At 37.7% G+C, this 24,703-nt stretch overlaps 1 protein-coding gene across 3 annotated transcripts; it reads right to left on the bottom strand.

Annotated features, from left to right (window-relative positions):
* Nucleotides 1–105: 105 nt before the first annotated feature.
* On the bottom strand, nucleotides 106–24,637 carry lipeb (lipase, hormone-sensitive b). 3 transcript variants are annotated; one of them, XM_082149902.1, is made up of 14 exons: nucleotides 24,248–24,402; nucleotides 21,193–21,227; nucleotides 17,456–17,697; nucleotides 16,829–17,113; nucleotides 16,128–16,218; nucleotides 14,601–14,746; nucleotides 13,753–13,938; nucleotides 13,003–13,155; nucleotides 10,580–10,724; nucleotides 9,057–9,284; nucleotides 7,770–7,910; nucleotides 5,711–5,955; nucleotides 4,140–4,400; nucleotides 106–4,043 (listed from the first exon to the last, which is right to left on the bottom strand). In XM_082149902.1, exons 2-14 carry the CDS (start codon nucleotides 21,206–21,208, stop codon nucleotides 3,636–3,638), a joined length of 2,547 nt encoding a protein of 848 aa, XP_082006028.1. In that variant the 5' UTR covers nucleotides 21,209–21,227; nucleotides 24,248–24,402; the 3' UTR covers nucleotides 106–3,635. The 3 variants fall into 3 exon arrangements, with proteins under 3 accessions (XP_082006028.1, XP_082006029.1, XP_082006027.1); XM_082149903.1 differs by having other exon boundaries at nucleotides 21,193–21,217; nucleotides 24,248–24,367; XM_082149901.1 differs by lacking the exon at nucleotides 21,193–21,227 and having other exon boundaries at nucleotides 24,248–24,637.
* Between the last annotated feature and the right edge of the window lie 66 nt (nucleotides 24,638–24,703).

The following is a 24,703-nucleotide window of genomic DNA, read 5'->3' as shown; positions in this document are numbered from 1 at the left end:
CTATTCCATCTGAGTAATAAAAAAAAAATCGTTTTAACACATTTTCTTACATAATTATTAGCCATGTTTTGCGTTCTCTATCCCGTCACAAGATAAACACAGAGATGCAGAGACAATTATTTATTCAAATATAAATCGACACAGGGAAAATACATAGGCTACTGCAGAAAAATAGCTACTCTCATTTATCATCGTAACATTCCTACAGTCCGCACAAGTCTCAAAATACTATGTCGACAAAAAAAAAAAAAAAAAACTAAAGAGTATAATTAGTCTCTCTATACAATAAATGTCATCTATGCATATACAGTACATTCCAAATACACAGGTTTGCACTTATGGTGTCTTTACATAAGGAAATAATAACAAATATTATTATTATAAATAATATTATTATTAATAGTTATAATAATTAAGAACATATAACAAATCATATAATCATAAAGAAGCTAGCTCTCAGTTCCTGAATGGCTGTGAGGGCACCTGAAAGCTCGCTCACACGCCACCTCAGATGCTGCTATACACTGAACTATAAAGTGCTTATTAGCTGAGACTGTCCTGAAAACATCAGGTCTGACTGAATGCGAGAAAGTTTGCCTGGGACATACACAGTGCAGTTTGTATCACTCATTGGATTTTACATCCCAGTGAAAACGAGGAGAGAATAGACATCAGCACCCTCGCAAACGATACTGCAGTGGTCATTAGAGCCTGCACTTAAAGTGAGCGACATCATCGTTGGTGGAGTTCAAGAGGAAAGGAGTTCAAAAACACAACGAAACAATGAAACATCCAACTGATTAAAACTTAAGTCAGTGACAGATTGACTATAAGTCATGAGAGCAGATGTAAAATGCAATGGCACGACTCATGCCTCTGAGGGGAGATGATGCAGCACGGTTTTGGCTGCTTACACCTCAGTGATAAGTGCAGGTATGGTCATTTAAGCAGAGGAGTAAATTAACCTGGTGTTTTATATAACACCCTTGAGATGAATGAGTAATCTCTCTCTGAGGGAGGCAGTTTGATAGTCACACAAGGTGGAAATGCTCAAGTGCATTCAAGGTTACATCGTCCTACCAAAAAAAAGAAAAGAAAAAAAAAAAAGCTTACAGAGACAACTCGACTGGAACGGATAACCAGAGGGCGTCAGAGTGTCTTATCGTTCCTCTCCCAGTTCTGGTTGTTTTAGTCATGGTTCCATGAAGGGACTACAGTACAGACAATGTAGAATCAAAATGCACAATCTATTGAGAAGCTTTTCCATGCAGAGCGGACACAACTATAACACAAAGTGCGACAAACAAACACAACTTGCATGCACATACAGAACCAATCTGACCAAAACGGGCATCATCTGACAAAAATACCCAGAACAACAATTGACGAGACAAGTTTTACATAAGAACCATAACAAAAAACTGCAGAGTAACCAAGTCTTAGTATTTCAAATCCGTCACCAGAAAGGAGCAGCTTTGACACGGTGAAAAAAGCAAGCAAGCAAATCTTTTTATATCGTGACACTCTTGGAAACTGACTCTCAAATGCTGCAATCAGCAGTAGATGGAGCATTGTTTTCTCTCAGCAGATAAAGCCTGACTTCAGCACTGGCTTAATCCAATCATAGACACACCGATAAAGACCAGGCCTTTGCCGAGGATATATACACAGTCCCAAAAGACATGTCATGCTGTGCCGCTTGAGCAGAGCGAATCATAAAAAGACAGCAATGACCACCGTTGTTTCAATAATAAGGTTGACAATACTTTAAACATGTGCGCTATATAAACACACTGTGGGAGGTCAGGCCACGCTGTGCACACAAAGGTCCAAACCTCCCATACAGCACTAATACATTTTATGGAGTGCCAAAATGTTGGCGAGTTTGTTTCGGAGAGTCAATAGAGTCAATTAGTGCCGGAGCGAGAGGAGACCCGATTCAAATAGAGACACGCTATCACAGCGGTATGTATCACACATGTGCAGGCTGAAAGATTTCATTGGCTCAAGGTTGCTGGGTGTAAAGGGAGTCTGCTTAAAATACCTCTAGGACGGGCTGGGTGAGAATTGAAAAGAGTGCTCAAAATGGGTCAGCATGCACAGGGACAGATGACACGACTGTGAACAAGAGGGAAACAAACTGACTGAAGGAACGAGGGAGATGGAAAAATAATGGAAGCTTGCGCTGACATGCTGACTAAGAGGGAAAGGCAGTGATGGAGAGGTACAGTCCATGTTTTTTTTCTCTCTAAGCTCTTGTCCAGTTTTCAAACCAGTATATACTGTATATTCTTGTCTTTTTGACAAGTAATCTAATCTAACAGATAAATAATGTGATTATTATATGATTATAATAAACAAATTGTATATGCCATTTCCAAATATAAAGGCGTCAAAATATGCCATTTAGTGACTTGATGTAATTCATCCAAATAAAGAAGAAAATTCTGGCATCATTTACTCACCCTTGTGTTGTTCCAAACCTGTATGACTTGTTTTGTTAAGATATTTCGACAAATGTTTGTGTTTTTTTTCTCGCGCATACAATGAAAGTCAATTGGGTCCCATGTTGGTTTGTTTTGGACCCCAGTGGCTTTCATTGTTTGAGCAAAAATAGTTGAAACGGTCTTCAAGAAACAGTCATACAGGTTTGAAATGACATAAAGGTGAGAAGATGATGACCGAATTTTTATTTTTGGGTGAACTAGTAATTTTAAGTAAACATTTACATACAATAAACAATTATCCATGCCATTACGAAGATAATACATGACAGTAGCAAAATAGACTTATCTTGACTATAACAAGACTGGACACTACAGAACACAAGTAACACTATCACAAATTGGGTGAAACTTGAGCTTTCCTTCCACAGAACGCTTGTGGAAATTCAATCATGATTAATTAAATTTAATAATCATTGAACTCTGAGGACAAAGCAGCATCAGAAATCCCATTCAAGCGCTAGTCACACAGGACATCCTCTAGGTGCCAAAAGGCAGGTAGATTAATAAAGGGTGATTAACATACACAGTAATACCATATTATAATTCAGTGTCATAAATATTTCAAAAGCTACTATAAAGAAAAAAAATAAAACATTAATTAATGCTTTCGTCAGTAAGCCCCAGGATGCCTAGCAGCAACACATTCTACGGAGTATATATTGTAACACACAGGTATAATATTCAATATTGAATCACAGTTTGAAGACATTTCATTATTGTATAAGAACATTTAGTGCTATAAGGAGTGAGGTTTGGGTTAATACATCCATTTGTAATAATGACGTTATGTGCTGGGATGTTTTTTTAGAACAAGGCAGGATATTAGTTTTTGTGCTGGTATAACGCACCAAAAGGCAAAGTGGTAATATAGATGTAAAGGGAGTGCATGTGTACGCCATTAGATTTGAATAATAAAGCTAGAGGTGTATTCATTTTTCCTCTCTATAACTAAATACTTAATGTTCTCTTATTTAAGTTATCATTTAATAATTGCTTAATTACTTTATTTTTCTCTATATACTCTTATCCATTATTATCATTCACATAATGTGTTATTCACATAATATGACCTTACTCTGGCCTACGTATCTCTCTTTTGGTATCATTCAGAACGAAACCAGTCAAATTCTAAGCTGGAATCTTTTCAGATTCAGACTTAGTGGGAGGGTAAAAGCCAGAAAGTCCCTCCTCATCCACAACAGAAGCTTCTCCCCCAACAGATACCCCCTCCTCCTCCAGCACGGTCACTTGCGAAAGTTGAATGTGGTCTCTTTTGGTAGAAGACGGCTTCTGAATGGTCCGTTCCAATTTGCGGTGTTTGCGCATCTCTGGCGGAGGGTCTTTCATGGTGAAGACATCCTTGATTCGCTCCATGCATACGTTAGTAGCTTCTCGAGTCTCCCTAGAGAGCTGTGACAGGCTGAGGAAGCCATGAGGAAGGTCATCCACGACACATAGGGTCACTGGCTGACCGACATCTCGCAGCCTTTTGGCAAACATCACAGAGTCGTCTAGCATGGGGTCCAGATGACAGGCCTGAGAAATGGAGGATGAAGAAGAGTCTCAGACATAGGCAAACGGAATAAAAATATCTGCACTCATCAATTGTAAAAAGTCTTTGGTCACTCTTACCACTATGTGTATGGGAGGTAGTCCCTTTAGCATGCTGTCTGGAGCCAGAAGGGGGGACATGTAAGGGTTTCTGACGATGGGAGAGCTCTGTACGCTCATTTCTGCTAATTGCTCTGAGCGCAGAGGCTCAAAGCCGTCTGGAAACTCCCGCGGTGTCTCAGAGTCCTCCTCACCAGCAGGGGGCGGAATGGCCACAGCAGAAAAGGATTCTGACACAGAGGGATCCACTTCTTTGCAAAGGAAGAAACTCACATCCTCGGGCTAGGAGAGAGGTGGAGGTAAACGGAGGTCAATAAAATATGAAAGTGAGGCGACAAGGTTCATCCAGGACAGAGGAACAAAGTGAAACATCTCCATTATGGCCACACTGGCCATACTTGTTTTTTTCCTTTTTCTTTTGTAAAATTATGTTTAAAATGTGGGGTCGGTAAAATTTTTTTTTTTATTATTATTTTTAAATGTAATTTATTCTTGTGATGGCAAAGCTGAATTTTCAGCATCATTACTCCAGTCTTCAGTGTCACATGATCCTTCAGAAATCATTCTAATATGCTGATTTGGTGCTCAAGAAACATTTGTTATTATCATAAATGTTGAAAACAGTCGTGCTGTTTTTATTTGTTGAAACTGTGATACATTTTTTTAATCTTTTCTTATATAGGTCAGTGGAAATTTATAAGAAACAGAGGAACGGAGATGGGGAATGGGTTCAGGAGAGGCTGAGATGATTCATTTGAACCAGGCAGTACAAAATAGCGTTTCAAATCCAGCAATTGACGTCATCGTATCATGGGGTTCTCTGTGGGATTTTAACACATGCTTTAACAATGGCATACAAAAATCCAAGTGACATCATTGCAGCATAATCCTTTGCACTTTCTCAGAATTGCACAACTACTTAACTCTCAGCACAACCCTTTCTCACTCCACTAAGCCAGACAGAGTGGAATACAGTGAAAGAATTGTGCAGAATCAAAAAAAGCTAAGCGATTTATTTGCACACAGTGTACCAGACTAAAATAACCAGATCAACAATTTACTGCAAGCAATTACAAAACAGGCGGTGTTAAGAGGCCAGTTAATTCTGTGCATTAGACAGCCTGCGTTCTGCCACAGCTCTGACTCTGATGCTAATTGTGGCATAACAAACTCCTGTTTTTCTGCCACCAATGGCAATTTGATACTGTGTGCGAACATCTGTGCTGCACTCCAGCAAACATACCAGATTCTTACAAATAATGGACTGTCTGTTATTTAAATGTTATGTTTGACTATGATATAAGCAACACTGTTTAATTGTTGAAGGCTAGGTCATTCTCACTCTAGCGCAAATTAATCAGCGCAAATATTGGCATATGTTTCACATACTCATAAAGCCATGAAAAACAGCCTGATGGATGCTGTGTAGCAGAGATTGGCACCCTAGTAGAATGCAAATCAGCTGGATGATTAATATGACTCACTGTTGCAATCTGTAAAAGAGAGACCTTCGACACCACGGGAGCTTTAGGAACACGGTGAAAACAGACATTTTATTAAGCCACTTTAAAGCATAAGATTAGGAACTGTACCTTGCTCTCGGGTGTCAGCGTGATGTCAAGGATGGAGCTGTGGTTGGCTGTAGTGGTGCTAAGGTGGTTAGTGGTCTCGCTGACATTTTTCTGCACGTTGCTGTTAGCATGGGTGCCCAAGTCCTGGCAAGTCTGGCTCTTCATAGACCCTTTCCCATGGGAGTGCTCAGACAGCTTGGCAGACACTGGAGGGTCTGTGTGAGGAGAGGTCAGAGACGCTTCTGAAACGCTCTTTCTCACAGAGTCTGAAAAGAAAAAAAGAGAGATATTTAGGTTGTTTTTAGAGGTAATAGTAACAATGAATGTCATTTCAAGGACATCCTGGTGATGTGGATGTTTTAAAGTCACATATATTGGCTGATGTTGCACTCCCATTATTATTTTGTTAGATAATGTCTACATATTAGATATTAACAGGCCAAAAATGTGATGGTGGAACAACAAAACCAACAAAACTAAGGTAAATCCTGAATTCCCAATGCAATTTCTAAGCTGGAAAAGAGGAAATTCCTCTTCAAAATCTTATAGAGAGCAGATATGCTTCCAGAAACATTTCTCAATGCAAATATGTAGAAAGGCAAGTAAATAAATATGTAAAAGGTGTACAAATGGGCAGAGTTGGAATTTTAAGCAACAGGGGTGGGGGATTACAAAGACCCTCATTGGACATTGGTGGAGGCTGTTGGCGAGGAAACAGTTGCCAGGGAGAGAGGTAAGGCATGTGACTGTCTGAAGTGAAGTGCATGTGTGTGGCATTAAACAGACATTCAGGAAAATATTAAGGCCCTCAAACTGCCATACAAACAGACATTAACACACACAACTGACCAGCCACAACACAGCTGTATTGCCCATAGCCATAATCTTGTGAAAAACTATTCTCAGCTATGCTGTTAATGGTATAGTGAATAATGAATTCATGGCCATCGTGAGGCAATTAGAATGCTTTGTGTTGTGTGTGACACCATACTAATTATGCCTTTTAGCCACACTGCATTGACATCCTGCACAGCCCTACTCTTTCTCTCTCTGTGAGAGCTAATGAACTCAAATGATATGAGATCTAGGGTTGATAGTAGCCCATTTTCAGTTCAGCTGTTTGACTATGCAATCAAAACCACAATAAAAATAAGAATAAAAATGCAGATACAGTCAGAGGTGAGCATTTGTGACATAATTTAATTGGAAATGCAAAACATCAGTACCATATCTATTATTGGCAAATATTAGAGATTTTTTAATTCATCAATATTGCATATTTAACTGTGCTCGCTCATTTAGAGAACCTTTGCTGTCATCTAATAACATCTTCGGCAAATATAAAACATTTTTCATTTTGTAACATTGTGATGCCCAAATTCACCTTTGGCATTTAAAAATACTTTTAGTGCTTAGCGTTTTATTTTTCATTCTCATAGACAAAAAAATTATAGGATTCTAATATAATTATAACAATTTTAAAATAATTGGTAGCAACCAACTGAAGCAGGGGAGGTGGGGCTGAACTACTGTTGTTGCAATATCATGGGGAAGATCACTGAGGCCAAAGGGGTGCCGAGTTAGTAAAACATAATACTGCTGTAGAGAGAAGAGGAAGGAATTGTGGACAAAAAAGACAATTGGGTTGTGGGACCATGCATACATTAGCCTTCCAGGTATGCTTTAACAACAGATGACAGATACAGACTGAATCAGGGCCTCCATTCAGCACATGCTCAGAAGGACCACTTTCCACAAAACCATCTGTGGGTCACGCACCACAAGCTGGAGAATGAGTTCAGAAGCTACCACATATAGCTCTGAACAAATGGCTATTATCACCATGGAGCCAATTATATCAAGCCAAGCAGAGTGCTACGAGGGATTTGTGTGCCTTAATTTAAACCTAATTAAAGCAGATCAAATAATTAGCCAGCTGCACTATTACAAAGGCATCATCATCAGTGTGTGTAGGGATTATTATCATAAAAAGACATATTGATAATACCGTTTAGACACACTAGGCACAATGAGTACACTCTAAAACAGAATACGCTCCATTTCAGCCCTATACATGTACCTGCACTTCCTCTATCCAGCAGAGAATGGATCCAGTTGGAGGCCCCCTGTTTGAAGTCTCGGAGCAGCAAGGCAGTATCTCTCCTCACCATGCTCAAAGTGCTCACCTTCTCCACCTGCTTCTCCACCTGTGGATCTGTGCCTACACACACCAGAGGAGGACAAAGGGGGAAAAGCAAATAACATTCAGTAGGGATGGAAAAATCAAAATCAAATGTGTAGGATTCAATCAATATATAAAAAAACTAATAAACCCAAAAAAATTTAAATGTAATTTAAAACAATATTAATATACAATATTACATTTTATGATAAAAATATATAAAAATAAGTCACAAATATCTTGTGGAGCTTTCATAAAAGCAAAAAGGCGAGAAACCGAATGCTAAGACATTCTTATATTATAATCTGTAAAAAATAAAAGGGGTGTAACAATATATCGCAATACAAAAATACAACAATATGTAGAGTGGGTAGTGACAATATGTATTGCGTAAAATTAACCAAAATTAAAATGACTGTGCATGAAAAAAATTCTAGTTTTCAGAGTTTTAGTGTCAGTACTACATTAACTACTAATAATGCAATGGGGGAATATGTCCTGATAGTGGCAAATGTCTTATATTACCAGCAAAAAGTGGCTTTAAATATATCTAATCAGTGAAAGAGTGAAAGCATATTAATCTAAAATAATTAGTTTTTCAGCTCCAGAATCATTAATTTTTCATTAATTTTTATTCTGGTGTCACCGTCGCCAAGCCTATTCATTTACTCCCCCAATGTAATTCCAAATTTAGCATTTTAATCAACAGTACATTTTTTGTTAACCTTTTACCATAAATCTTGGAGTGTCGCAATATCGTATCGTGAGTTCAGTATCGTAATATGTATCGAATCGTGACATGAGAGTATCGTTACAACCCTAGTATCCAGAACTACTATAACAGAAAGAAAATATTGCTACACTTAACCTGCAGAGAAAAGACAATACAAGCCTTGGGCCATTGATTTGACTTTATCATTACTATGATTGAAAACACTACTAATCAAATCATTTATAACAAAATACAAACCTATTAATCATTTCCTGATGTGTGTGGCTTCACTTAACTTTACTTGTTGAAATCATTCATCATCATTAAGGTGTCTGCACTCCCTAAATTGTGAATATGCTACATTTTTGCCAGTGATAAATTATGCATCAGCCCTGACCATTCCAGCTTGCTAATAACCTGAGTCACAACACAGCACTATTTGCCATAAAAACCTATTACGGTTCCAGACTGACCTGCGTAAGCACTGAGGCAGCGTGAGAGCACACTGAGGGGTAACAGAGGGTCAATGAGGGTGAGCAGGCGGGATGGCGAGGCGTACACGGTGAGCAGGGTAGCGGGGTAAGCAGCGACGATGCCATCCGGCATGCGCACGCCGTGAGCAGCAGCTCGCATCGACACGGTCACACACAGGTTTCCTCCTGCGCTGTCACCGGCCAAACACACACGCTCACCGGTCCAACCTGAGGAAGAGAGGGCCACAGAGAATAATTAGAAAGGGGGCGCAAAGCAGAAAATGAAGTAACGAGCAATAGATCAAATAAAATAAATTATTTAGAGAATCAAGAAGATAAATACACTCCATAATTAAAAAATTAGGTCACATTTTTATCACTGATGTGGTGTGGTTTTCACACCAAAAGAGAATTATTAGAAGTGCAAGACCTGCGTCATGATCCTGAGATACATAGCGGAGGTGAGAGAACACTGAATGATGAATATGTTTACGCTGCTGTAATCAGACCGAGTGTGAGCTGAGTTTCAATAGGCATCTCTGTTCCCTGTGGGATCTCGACACCATCACAGTACAACAGTATGACAGATCGTCAAGTCGGCCAATTTCACGTGTCTTGTACCTTAATCAGTTTTCTTAAGGACTAATCAAGTGACTGAATCATACAATGTCAAAAATATTTTCACATTTAAATGAAATAAATTTTTTTAAAAAGCAGTCTGGTAGATAGAAGATGCAATTACTATAAATGTTGTATTCAGTTTCATTAAAGTGGTAATAAAACTAACAGAATTAAATTATTAAAATAAAATATTTCTCTGCAAAATGTGTTCTGACATTCTATAAGAAACTCATTTTTCGCATGTGGGTTGGAGTGCAGGTTTTGCACTCATAAAAGCTGAAGGACCACGTAAAAGCTAAATGCTGTTTTATTGGTCGTGAATAAAATCACCTCCGATTGATGTCAACCATGAAAAGACAAAATCATGCTTGACGTGCTACCAGCAGTCTGGTGTAATTAAGATTTTTGGGACAAAAAAGGTTGACTGCCGACTCCACTGAAAATGAACCGGCAACAAACTGTGTAACATACAAAGGAGGCTTAAAGTGGGCATGCAATGAAAATTCACCCCATCAATTTTCATTGTGCACGTTTTTTTCTAAATGTTTAATCAAAATATCATAAACAGACCTTTTGGTGAAAAAAAAAGACTTCTCTCTGGTGACATGTGCAAGACTTCTCTAATCATTTAGTTTGCTTAAACCCCGCTCCTGCAAGCTCACGTTCATCTGCCTCCACTTTTCAATGCAACACGACATCCCAAAATCCAATCAACAAACGATGGATAAAACAAGTCCCTGCCCGATATTTTTTCTTTTTTGATAAGCTCCACTACACTCAGATGTACGTTACAAAACGGGAAAAATATCTGTCGCTACTTCCGTTTCATCACGACTTTAAGAAACAAATATGAATCACAATATCACGTTATAAGGAAGTATAGAAGGCGCTATTCCTCTTACCTAGCAGGTTGTGGTTCTTGATGGCCCAGCAGTAGGCATAGAAACATTCCTCTAAAGCCCGAGGAAACGGGGCCTCAGGGGCCAGAGAATAGTCCACTGAAAGGATGGGGGCATTCAGGTCTTGAGACCAGCCCCTCAGATATGGCTGGAAATAAAAAGAGAAAAAAAAAGAATAAAAAACTGCTACATTAAGGATTAGAAATCATAAACTATGTAGAAAAATTTTCAGGTTTAGTTATTTCTTCCTTTTGTTCTTCTTTACAGGGAATATGGTATTTGTTTAGTTTAATGTCAAAATTGACAATTCTTATTTTTTATGGAATGTTGCAGCTTTAATATCAATGATTTTTTCAGTGCACATTGCTTTAATTCATGTTAACGTTTTTTAAATCAAAAACATTAACATGGTTTTCAATCCCTTTCCTCCAGCAACCTGTCATTCCCTAACTGATTGCAAACTTGCATTCAGATCTGCCTCCATTTAGTTTGCAACTCCCACTTTCTACAATCCAACCAATCCTGCCCTGCCTGTTTTTCTCATTTCACTCAGAAATACACCAAATCCTCAATACTATACTCACTTATCCAGAGTCTGAATATGGCTACCTACTTACTAGATAGTATGTGAAAAGCAATACATCAAATGTGCAGCACGTCTAAATATGCAGCATTCAGTAGGCATACAGTATGAAAAAACACCCAGAATACCTCAATTTTCCACTAAGATTTTAAAGAGGGTATCCAATGGACACAATTATCCCATAACGCCACATGAGGTGCGTTGTCATATTCATATATATAGCAGGGAACAGTGTCACGGCTGTAATTGATGATAATGCCATTGCCAACATGTCATATGTAGTATGTTCAAATTGTAATAGTAGCGTACATTATTAATGAACGAGAAGTATATCCTGAAATGTAGTACATATGACTATTTATATTATGTCTTTATTTCACTTCTGTCTCAATTAAGTAGTTCTAAATCCTAAACTGCTTACCTAGCTCACACTTCTAATTCCTCTCTGAATCCGGACCTCCTGTAGTTTCCAGCTTTAAGAAAGTAGTTTCAGTGTGACATAACTGCTGAAAAGAGCCTGAATTAGGGTCCTCAACACTAAATGTTCATTTCAAGTAGCTTCTGTCACCCTGAATATCCGTCTAAACATGCCTCACCAAGCATTAAGAGAAAACACTTAGGGAAAGAGCATATTTCTTCTCAGTTACTTCAGTATTTTTGACTTGTTCTCACTCTAAGTTTTGTTTAGTAGTTTAAAGGAATGATGCGTGCTGACAGGTGTCACAACATGTTGCTCTGACTGCCAGTTACATTTCATATCAACGTGTCCATTGTTGAGTGGAGCTCGTTCAAGCAGCTAATGCAATGCTTCAAGAATGCAGGCTGCCGCCGGTGAGATATTTGTGTGAATTTTGCATGAGTGCAGTGACAATATGATACTTAGTCTTATACTTTGCATGAGACACGGGACACAATCAAATGCAAATGACCAATATCTTAAGTTATACTGCTTGCCAAGAAGCTGCTCTGCATAAAAGAGGCACTATTAAAACCACTAAATGAGTAATCAGACATAGAAGTGGAATTCTGGGTGGCTACAGTCAATGTCTAAAGACAATAAAGTATTCAAAATTCAAATAAATATGCCATGAACAACTTAAGTCACTTAGGATAAATCTAACCATAAAAGATGCTCTGTAGACTGTAGCATCTTGGTATTTCTTTAAATATGGGCACAACTGTGAAAATAACCTTTCTTAAAAACAATTAAATTTGTCCACTAACAATGTCCAACAGTGGACGTACATGAATCACAAGAAAATGTTTAATTCTCACCACAGTGTCATTTCCACAACATCTTAAGTGAAGCTTTGTTTAATTACATTCTGTGATGGAAATGGCACTTTAAATAAAACCCTTTTATACTTTTAAACACTTTTATTTTGCTACTGTTAATTTCACAGCTAACATTTTATGTATCCTAAATATTTGTATATTTTTTATCCTAAATATCATTTGACAAAATTACAGCTTGAAATGACACAAAAATATTCTGCTAAGTGACTTTACCTTTATTTTCCTTCACACATCACTGGTCTCAAATGATTAGGGGAAAATTGTTGTGGTGGAAATGACATCAAAACTGGGACTGTCCAATTTATTTATTTATTTTAAATCTAATAAGAAATATTGCAATGAGTTATGTTTATTTCATTGTTTATTCCCACCCCAAGGCTCTATGATATTTTGATTCCTAGATTTAAATTAAGTCTATATGATTTTCAGGTGTAAATCATATGCCTGATGACTTAAAAGTAACAGGACTGCATGATTTAAGGTAGGATGAAAAAGGGGGCATGGACAGGGAAAAGGATGTGTAAGGACAGAAGAGGCGAAGAGATACCTCATGTGATTTGGAAGTCTGAGCCACAAAGCCTCCTCCGTGGAAGTGCAACACCAGCCATGGGGAAGGGGGGTGGCGCTTCGGCTTTAAGCCCAAAGAAAGAGATATCTGGCCCCCTTCCGAGCGACACAGTGCTAGTAATTTCTCACTGTCCTGAAGACAGAAAATAAAAATATAAAATGGACTATAAGCACCAGAACAATAAAGAACAACCAATGGAACATTTGAATCTCTTTGAAGCTCTGTGCCCCACACAAAGACAAAAACTCTCATTTAGACAAGAGACGTGTAATTAAACACTACAGACGCATGGTTCTTAAACAAGTTTACGCCTCAGCTGGATCAATAGGAGTTCAAAGGGTGTGAAGAGAAGTCAAGTAGGCTTTTTAAACACCATCACATCTTACTCATCTACATTGCAACCAATTCAAGTCCTCCCATGACACAGAGAGGTATATCAGGAATTATAGGGCTTTAAGTAAAGGATAAAAGGAGATAAAAGGATAAAAGCTTAACCACTTTATTTAGCTAAGCACACCTCATTATTCATTCCTTGCTTTCTGTCCATAGTTATTTATTTATTTATTGACAAGAGAAGAGTATGTATAATGGAAAAATTACTCTCTTTGAAGAACAAAGTAGTCAAATTATGGTTCAAATGAAAAGTTCATGCTTTAGCTTCTGTGAGGTGATGATTATCATTCAAGACTAATTAAGATGGTCAATGACATCAATATGAACTGTATGTACCTGTCCTTCTCTCAGCTCATATGAGATCAACCTCATCTGCACAGGCCCCAGGCCGATATGAGCTGCTGGAGGAGACACGGTCACCGTGTGGGTGGGATCCTCCACCAACGGCAGGTCAAAGGGTATAGGGGGCACAGAAAGAGCTCGATTTACTTTCACAGTTGTGGCCGTTATAGACATCAGACCCTTGAGAGAGAGAGATAGAGAGATGAGAGAAAGCTTTTTCTACTATATGAATTGAACTTTGCATTATGAGAACTTGGACTGGTCATAATCTGATCTGATCAGCTGTAGCAAAAGATTTGAGTATATTAAAAAGACACTGGTGCAAGGAGTTTTATAACTCAAGGGAATATTTGACAAATATTGTCAAAGCAATTTGAACTGCCTTATAAACAATTGGTATCTCATATTTCTAATGAAAGAGCAAAAATATCAAGACTGAAATGTTTTACCCACAATCTGCTGTCAGTATCCTTTAAATGCGTTTAACATGTAGAAAGTTTAGAAAGAGTTTTTATATTGATTTTTAATTTTTAATTATATTTCACATTTAGCTGGGGCCCAGTGTTAATTTGCACTCACTTTTTTTAACCCCAGTTCAAATATATAATGTAATGTAATATAATTAATTTATAACTAGTAATAGCAATACTGAATTATCATTATTATTTTGAAGATTACAATTTTATTATTACAGTGGTAATATGCTTCAGGCAAAATTTCTTTAATTTCAAGCAGCATTTTTTTTTTCTTGTGGTTAAATAATAAAAGGTCAAATCTCAAACCAATTTTCTTTCAATTTATTGTGATGCCCTAACTGAAACACACAGATGTTTAATACTAACTGATAAAAGTTCAGTCTCTGTAACGTTCCAGAATGTCTTCCAAAAATGAACATCCAGGTTCTGAGTGATGCGTTCATACTCCCGACCTCTCAGTTCAGGGTCAATGGCATACTTCCCAGAGGTGAGGAAAGAACTGGCTGCTACACCTGAGAGAAACACAGACAAATAGACAGTTAGATGAATGCCTGTCTACATAACTAGCATATCACACCAGGGCATCCTACTTGGACAGTAATACGGGGGGGAGAAATGAAAGTGGGTTTTCCGACAAACAGAAACACACAAATAATAGTGACCTCGATCATCTTACCTTGACAAGCATGCATGAGCAATTAGTTTAATATTTACAAACATCAAGAGACACTTAAAGTGAGAACTGATCTGTAACCAGTCTTGCTCTCATGCTGAAGCACAGCATAGGAACTAGGGGTGGGAGAAAAAACTAAGATTATCAGATGCATCACGGTTCTCTTCTCAAACTTCAGAATTGATTCAGAGTTTAGTTTTTCCCCCTGCATATTTATAATGGCACTTGTGAGCGCTAGAGCAGGGATTCTCAACTCTGGCCCTCGAGATCCTCTTTCCTGCAGAGTTTTGCTCCAACCCGAATCAACCACACCTGAACAAGCTATCTAAGCTCCTTAGGATTAGTAAGATACAGACAGGTGAGTTTGATCAAGGTTGGAGCTAAACTCTGCAGGAAAGTAGACCTCGAGGGCCAGAGTTGAGAACCCCTGCACAAGAGAGAGCCATATTCTGCTTGCTACCAATCACACACACACAAAAAAACCATCGAACAAGTCTATAAACTTGCATCAAGGTTCATGAGCGAAATACAAGGGGTTAAAGAGAAACACAAGGGCAATCGCGGACTTCTGCGCTGTGAGAAATGCATTTCGGTACACGTATTTTAGGGTTTTCTCTTCCAAATGCTCTACGAAAGCATAATATATGCCGTCTAGAATGCAGTATATATATTCATATATTCAATACACAAAACCCATTTACCAACAGACAGCTCGTTTTTAAGTACTTGTAATTATATAAGTCATTTAATAAAAATTATCAAATAAATTTGATATTCGAAGTTGGTAAAATCAGATTGTGATTCCCAGAATCGGAACCAGACAGGATCGGGAGGTGTCTAAAGATTCCCACCCCTAGTAGGCACAGGTGCTAATCATCTCTAAAGAGGAAAAAGGTAATATACTAGCAGAATAGATGACAGGTTTGGGAAGGACAGAAATGTATCTCATCCATTCCACCCTCTGTGAGAGCTACTCACCATGTGGTGCAATATCTCCTGCCTCCACTAGAGTGCAGCATTCAGCACAAGAAACAATATTAGAATGCCTCTGCAGGTCAGTGTATACAACTGCACTTTTGTGTCCTAAATTAACACAGGAGGGAAACCTGCTGTGCAGACACTGGCAAAGAGTAGTGTAAAATAGTGACCTGTTCCCATAAATCAGGAGGCACATAAAGGAAGGTTTATTAGACTAGGCTGAATGTGACAGCAATACTGACCTATCCCCGACTGATGCTTCTTGTAATTGTCTCCAAAGGCAACCAGGCTAATAGCAATTGACTGCAGGAATGGACGGATGGCAGGAGTAAACTAAAAGGAAAGAAAACAAGATATTCATCATAAAACATGAAAAATATGGCAGAAGAAAGTATATATAAAAATATTAATAATACTTGATAGACCAAAGCTGAAATGAACTAAAAATGGTAATATTGTGAAATATTATTACAATTAGTTTCACATGATCCTTCAGAAATCCCTCTAATATGCTGATGTGGTGCTCAAGAAACATTTCTTAATATTATCAATGTTGAAAATAGCGGTGCTGCTCAATAATTTTGTGGAAATTGCAATTTTTTATATATTTATATGTGTGTGTGTGTGTGTGTGTGTGTGTGTGTGTGTGTGTGTAGTGTAGTGTAAATATTAAAATGCAAAATGTATACAATGTAAATATTGCCATTTAAGATTTTGTTTTTATATTATAGAAACATTTATGGGAAAACTCATCTTAATCATCTTTAAACCGATTTTTTGGTTTTAGTTCTTCCATTAAACCGAATCTATTTAGCAACAATGGTTTTGTTGAAATTACTTGAGATTCCAACCTTACATTACAGTAGAAATTGTAGAAACGTGATAATCATTTGCCAATAAAATCCTGTGAGTCACAAGCTTATGCGCTTTTGAACAAACACACCTGAAATCCAACACAGCGGCCGTAGAAGCAGCCCTTATGCATGGAGGCGTACTCTCTCAGGAAGCTCTGACTGAGGCCACTTTCCTCCTGGAAGAAGAGGTTGCCGTGACTGTTGTCATGAAGCAGTCTCTGAGCTAGATAGAGCAGTGCCCTGAGCTGACACAGAGCGCTACAGTATGCTTCCATCTCTGCCGCATTGTGGCTGGCACGGAAAAAGATGCTTCGCCTGTTGGATGTGATATAGCGCCCTTTGTGGATGATGTGGAGGAGGCAACAGCGCACCACCTAAGGAAGAGGATGACAGAGTGAGATTAATTGAGGTGTATGCTTGGAACAATTCGCAAATGCATCATGCAGGAGAAAGGAGGTGCAATGTAAACCTGCTTATTGAGAGAAACAAAGTCATAGAAAAGACAAGCGTGGAAGGACTAAGGAAACATGCCTTCGGCAGAAATGAGCTTAACAAAAGCAGAATATGTAAACAGTTACCTGTGATGACTAACTGCTGAAAATGATGCACTTGAAGTTGCTATTTACAGCAGGGAGAGGAAAGAGGCAGGTAGGAAAGACTTCTCTTGGCCTTAAGCTAACTCATTCAAATCATTAAACACACAGTCAGAAATGCACCTTAACAAGGGAGCGATATCCATTGGCAGGGATATGAGGGTCAAAGTCAAAATGGTGGTAGATGGCAGCGAATCCAGTGATGACAGGCTCCAGGCTCCGGGCATGTTCCTGGATGGTGGTCATGGCGTCCACCAGGCGCTGAGCTGCATCCCCAGCTTGGCCCTTTGTGGCCCCAGAGAAAAAGGCGGCATTTTCTTCACACACGTCAAACAAGGCAGTGAAAACTGCCTTGGTGTCCATCACTAAAGGGGATCGGATGCGTTGAGGACACAAGAATTACTTCAAATTAGCACACACACTGAAATACTTTAAAGCCAATAAGAGTGGTTAAGCTCAAGACAAAAGCCAAGAATTTGTGCAGACTGTGGTAATAAACAGCGTTATAAACATTTTATAGAGCAAGATGATAAGGTTAAATGGCCTGAGATGGTTGTTGTGTGTGTGTGTGTTGGTGGTTTTAACATTGTGTTGTACAGTGTGTGTTTTGTTTTTTATTGTTGGTGTGGTGAAAGAGAAATGGTTGCCAAAAGTTGTATTGTATTGAACATTGTTACAAAAAATATCTATTTAAAAGAAATGCTGTTCTTTTAAACTTTCTATTTATTAAAGAATCCTGAAAAAGTTTATTACAGATTTCTACAAAATATTAAGCAGCACAACTGTTTTCAACATTTATAATGATAAAAGGATCAAGCTTTGCCATCAAAGGAATAAATTACATTAAAAAAAATATTCAAATAGAAAACAGTTATTTTAAAGTGTAAAAATATTTCACAATATCACTGTTTTACAGTATAAAAGCAGCCATGAAAAACATTATAAAATGTACCAACTCTAAGCTTTTGAATGGCAGTGTATTTTCTTGTTTTAAGTATAAACATCAATAGGCTACATTTTATTACAGTAGATTTTTTTTTATTTAAATAAATCCTATTGGGAATAAAGATATATTCTATAAAAACCAATTTAAGCTATTTTTAAGTACATTTATTGTTTTAGAGATGTTAAAATGTTTTTACTGTAAAATAAGACAAATACTGTTTAAAAAAATAATTTCACTGTCTAGTGTCTATGAAAACATACTTAGCTTATAGGTCCTACCACTATCACAAATACAACAACACGACTAATAGCCTCTATTCAAACATATTACAATACAACACACTCGTCTTGAAGACACTACTGTTGCTTGTTTTCTCAACAGGAAAATAAGAAACAGTAAGTGCAGCAAGCTACAGGAGACAGAAGCTGTGGACAAGATCACATGACATAATACTGAGTAACCAGCGACGGATGGCCATCAGCCAGCCGCTGTATACACTCATGCACATTTATCTGATCAAGATTGACATGCCAGATACAGACAATACAGGTGACTAGGTCAATCTGTTGCACTCAGCAACCTGAGAGAATCACAAGCAACTTCACAACAGCAGGCAATGCAGGAATGGCAGAACCATAAACAAACCTTCAGCTTTTTATGATTTAATAAAAAAACCACAAATGCAAGCAAATACATCTTGTATTTAAGCAATACATTAATGTTTTTTACAATTAAAGATCATATATATAATCCAAGATAGGGCATTGCCCCACAACTAAGGGTAATCATAACCTAAGAAACGTTAAAGACAAACGTACAAAAGCTTTTATTAGTTTATTGTACATTGTGGCTGCAAGATTGTTTTACAAACCGCAAAAACAATTAGAACTTTGAATGTCTGAATACAAAGTGCTTACTTCGTCAATGCAAAAATAGTTCAGACAATATTTTCTAACATGCATTACATGTCCAGTGTTATTTAGAGCTGAATTCCCAAGATGTCCTCTTATCTGCTGCACATATGGGTTTAAAACAGCCTTGGCCCTTTCCTTTCTGCCCTTTACCCCAGATAACCCCACCCATCACACGTCCAGTCATTCTCTTCTCTGACTTTCCAAACTCTCCCTTTTTCAACTGACAAAGTATCCCATGGTGCCTCTCTAACTGGCAGTGATCTCTTCCCTTCATTGTTCAAAACAAACAATACATCTTCCTCTCTCAAAAAAGATTGTCCTTTCTTCTCTTCCATTTCTGTACCCTGTCCTTATTCTAAAGGCTGTAGCCAGACCTGAGAGATTAGTGTCCTAATCTGCATGGGAAACCAAGCATGTTACTGTGTCACTGCTCAAACTGCTTCCATTGAGATATAATCAAACAACTACTGTAAAACTAGTTTGGCTCATGTAGTAATGACTTTCACAGCTGTGATGGGTTTCAGTTCAGAAGCTATAAGAGCCCTGACTAAATGAACCTCATGCCCATAGATTATCTACGTTTTTCATTATGGAAACATGTGCAACAAGAGAACCTACCACCCAATCCCTTTAGTCAATGAAAGACTACCCTGCACCAGTTTACCACAGCAAAACACATACAAGGACACCTGAAAACACTCTACAGAATTCAAGGCTATTGACCCATTTATAAAGGAAAAAGGCCGACAAATCTATAAAAACTCTATTTAATATAAATATAAATAAAATCTCACTTTATAGGAATGTTGCAGGTTAAAAATATGAGTTAAGCTCAATTACAACTGAAATTAATTTAAATTAATCTAATTTGTAAAACAAACCACAAAAGAGTTATTAAAAAAAATCCCCTAACAATGGAAGTCTAAGGGCAATATAGGGTGTGTGGCTCTCATAGAATTTATTTCACGATTCTCTGATGAAAGAACCGCATTTTTTGGTAAATATAAATATTTTGTAACATCATAAATGCAGTCACTTCTGATCAATGAAACTAGCTGAATAAAAGTATACATTTATTTTGCATTGACAATGAATGGCATTTTTTTTCTCCTGAAATGGCTGCAAATATCTGATTTTTTTATATATTTCCTATAGGGATGTGTGAGACTAGTCGATTAAACGATACTGCTGCTAGATTACTTTTTTGCACATTTAGTCCTAATGTTTCCCTTTATATTTTTACAACGACTACGTTTAAATTACAGTCATGTTATAGTTACATTTTAAAATTAATAAATTATTTTCTTTAAACTATATCATCCCAACGAAGAGAATACGCTTAAATTATGTATAGTCAGTACACGTCAAGCTTTTCTTGCGATTTTGCTGCTCGTCATGTGTATGCAAACCCGGACACTCGAGTGGTTGCAGTGTAAGAAACAGTTAGACTAGTCTGTTGCAAAATTTCTTTATTTTATGTATTTTTATTTAATTTAAATTAAATTAGTCTTTGCGCACGTCCCTATTTGCTACTGCTGGCTAATTCAATTGTTGGACAGAAGATGGTAAGTAGAACATTTCTCAATCAACACTGTTCATTCCAATTAGTACCACAATCCCAATGGATCAATCAATCAAAGCACAAAGAAAGAAAACAGCTGTATCCAGAAAAACAAAGCCTACCCGATGTTGTCTTACTCTGAATGAGAGTATTTCTCAATTCATCCAAACATATCTACAGCCAAAGCCTGGCCTAGCCAGCTATGCCAAACTACTGCAAGGACACCTGCTTTTTAAGTGACACTGCGCTAAAATACATGAATACAATTTACCCATAAAGCATATAACACAACCCACAGCAGAGGAGAAACAAGACACTTGTAAGGGATACAAAGGAGCAAAGCGGAGCTTAAGTGTGACAATCTACAACCTAAAAAAACACACACAAAAACACACACAAAAACATGCAGGGACTGATCCCTGGAGAATCTGAACGTTACCCTCTTCTGAACTCATGCTGGAGTCCTTGTGCGTCCTGTCCCCTCAATACCAGCACAGCCATGGAGCCAGGGAAATAGAGACATGGGAAGGGGGAGGTAAACAAAAGGGGAAGACAGTAAGATAGAGTGTTTCGATTGGACGCTTGCAATCGCCCTCCCTCCCACCTGTTTGTCCCCTCAGATCACGACATGACATTCTGTCACTTTCTATTTCATCCCCTCTTCTTTTTTGTGAACTCCTCCTTCCTTTACAGCTTTGTTATTTTCTCCCATACCAACTGTCCCTCTTTTATGGTGAGATGGCTTTTCACCCAGTGTACAATGAAAACAAATTACTCACTGCCCCACAGACACACACACACACACACACACACACACACACACACACACACACACACACACACACACACACACACACACACACACACACACACACACACACACACACACACACACACACACACACACACACACACACACACACACACACACACACACACACACACACACACACACACACAAACACACACACAAACACACACACAAACACACACACAAACACACACACACACACACACACACACACACACACACACACACACACACACACACACACACACAAACACACACACAAACACACACACAAACACACACACAAACACACACACAAACACACACACACAAACACACACACACAGCTTGCTGTTTAAAAGGATCCAGGCCAACTGTGTCCTAAAACCAACTAGACTCTACCAGATGAAAACCCACAATTGCCTATGCCTAAGTAACCTTTGTTTCTATTGGTTGTATCAGCAGAGGATGAACACTGGCCAGTGACCTTCAGCCTAACTGGACGATTCAAATCTGGTACAGAGTACAGACAGACACAAACAATGACATCTAAAAATATTTTTTTGGGGGGGGGGGTCCATTGCTACACCAAAAGTTGTGGGTTACATACCGACTTCAATTATGTAATTTGGCAATGGTTGTATTAGCCCACGTCATATAGCGAAACAGTAATATGCATGTCACACTGTATAATACATACTAAAATGTATTTCTGACTAACTAAAAAACTACACAGTAAACAATGTTGGCATTAGTTTCATTAGATTACATTTCATAACTAGGGACTCGCTGATATGAATACAAATAACTATTAGCCAATACAGAAAACTATTTTTATGTTATAGCTGATATTAAAAATAAAACACTAAAATTAATTATAAAAACATCAATGCTACAACGGAATTTAGCAATCACAATGCATTTTAAATGAAGAAAAAGGGATTTATACATAAAAAAATCTTGTTTTTTGTTTTTAAAGATTAACTTACTAGGTTGGTGTAAGATAAAAGCAAATGAAATCAAAATGGAAAATTAAAAATGATCTAATATGATACTGATACATCATGCACCCCTATCAATTACATTTTTCCTAGCAAAATCAAAAACTGAATAAACAATATGCAATATTATTCCTCAGAATATATTAACTGTCTAATGAACTCTATACATTTCACAAATCATAAATGCACTTGGCAGCAATAACACAGGTGAGTATGTTAAAGACCCAATCTTAAGGGGAAATTACTTCTTTATACAATTTCAAAGGGCAAACTGTTTGTTGGAATTATAGAAAAAAGAAAATAGCATAGGATGTTCTCTGTCAGTTTAAATTATGTCTTTCCTAGCTAGAAATGAGAAGTGCATTTAAATGCTACACATAAAAATAGAAGCATAGGCCTACTTTTGATATAAATAGTAGACAATTCGAAATTTACCTAATTATTGTTTAATATATACAATACACATACAACACATTTTTGTCACATCTCTCATGTAATGCAAAATGTCTGCATTATTTTAGTTATAAAAGTACATTTCTGGAGATTAGTTTCTGTCAAATAGGAATTTTACAGCTTATTTTTTTGCATAAGCTACAATAGTCGCAAGGAATAATGGAAGGATCGAAGCTGACCTTTGTCCCAGATTATTTTGTAAATGTAGTCAAATCATCTCAACAGGAAAAGAAAAACAATGCACTTACATCAGTGAAGAGTTTCCTCTCACTCTCATCCAAACACAACAACAGCAAGTGACACAACTTACACCGAACATACATAATGTGAACAGCCTGATATGTTCAATATATGAATGTACAAGACTATAAATCTTTTCATACTGTTCTTCTGCACATCCGAGAACTCAGTTAAAATGGCTTAGTGTGTTTAGATGGCAAATCCTCACACTGATCCTCTGGACAAGACAGGGGTCTATATGGTGAAAACCTGAAACCAAACAGCCAGTGACGCTCTGCCGTTGCAACAGAGAGAACATGGAAACTTCAACTCCTTGCACCATTTCAATAATAGTGTGGTTAAATAAAAGGTTATTTGGTGAAAGCCCACAGTGGTTTTTTAATAACAGTCAAAACGGTTGCCTTTAATTGAGGTCAAAACATATCTTCACAACCATCTTAAAGAGAAAATGTTTAAGAACATCTAGGCTACACTTACTATACACAGTGATTATAAGCTTAAATCCACAGCCTCGACCATTCATGAGTCAAGCATATCCTGATGAACTACAGCAAGTTAAGGCAAGTAACGTTACTCACAGGTCATTCAAACGTATATTATCTCCTGTCTAAGAACAGTGAAAGCAAAGTTTATATCAATGTATTACAATGTAATCAATTTACGTGGAAATGTCATCAATGCATAACGTTACACTACACTAGCTACAGTTGTTGTACAGTTAGCGATGTACGCGATGTAACTTAGCCTATTGCATTACACAAATTAGTTCAAACGTGATTAAAGCCCCTCTTGAGAGATTTCAAAATGACTGTTTACATATTAGTAAGGAAATACCAGTACTCATACGGTGGTACATTTGGTCCTGCATTACTGTACACAATAAACGTTCGGATTTTAATCTTCTTTTTGACACTTCTGGAACTATCTAACCGGGAGCGCGGATGTCATTTAAAAGCGACAGCTCTCCCCTCCCCCTTAAACGCGGTTATGTTTATTAAAAGAGAATATACCTATTGGAACTTCTTTGTGCTTTGACGAGCGCCTCCTGTTTACGGTTTTTTCAAGAACGCCGCTCCCAGACTTCTTTGAAGACGCCATCTTCCTCAAACACGAATCATTACCTCCCACCTCTGTTCTGTCTGGATATACCCATAGGATATACCCAGCCCGTCTACCTTACTGACGGCCACGCCCACATTCAAATCTATAGCCAATAAAGCGCCAGAGAATCCTCAAAGCACCTATCACATAATTCTTTCTTCCTAGTACCGCCCATCACATGCTGCCCATTTTTAGCCAAGTGACGTTCATACAACATGTGTGACGTCAAATAGAAAAAAGAAGAGAAAAAAAAAATCCCAGTTTTCTCTCTCCCAGTTAGTCTAATGTATTACTATTTAGTTATCACTTTGAGTATCTAGTGGATTCGTTATTTTTTTAACAATAATAATGTATTATTTACTTTT

The sequence above is a fragment of the Leuciscus leuciscus genome, assembly GCF_965113295.1.
Source record: "Leuciscus leuciscus genome assembly, chromosome: 20".
Taxonomy (NCBI): domain Eukaryota; kingdom Metazoa; phylum Chordata; class Actinopteri; order Cypriniformes; family Leuciscidae; genus Leuciscus; species Leuciscus leuciscus.
Note: the sequence above shows the minus strand (reverse complement) of the source record. Positions and strands in the feature narration are given on the sequence as shown.

Excerpts from the sequence above, each read along its gene's own strand:
- lipeb (XM_082149901.1), bottom strand. The coding sequence starts at position 24,335 with ATGGCGTCTTCAAAGAAGTCTGGGAGCGGCGTTCTTGAAAAAACCGTA. Across the intron at positions 14,747-16,127 it reads GAAGCATCAGTCGGGGATAG|GTGTAGCAGCCAGTTCTTTC; the intron begins GTCAGTATTGCT and ends TGTTTCTCTCAG. Across the intron at positions 4,401-5,710 it reads CGCTGACACCCGAGAGCAAG|CCCGAGGATGTGAGTTTCTT; the intron begins GTACAGTTCCTA and ends CCTCTCTCCTAG.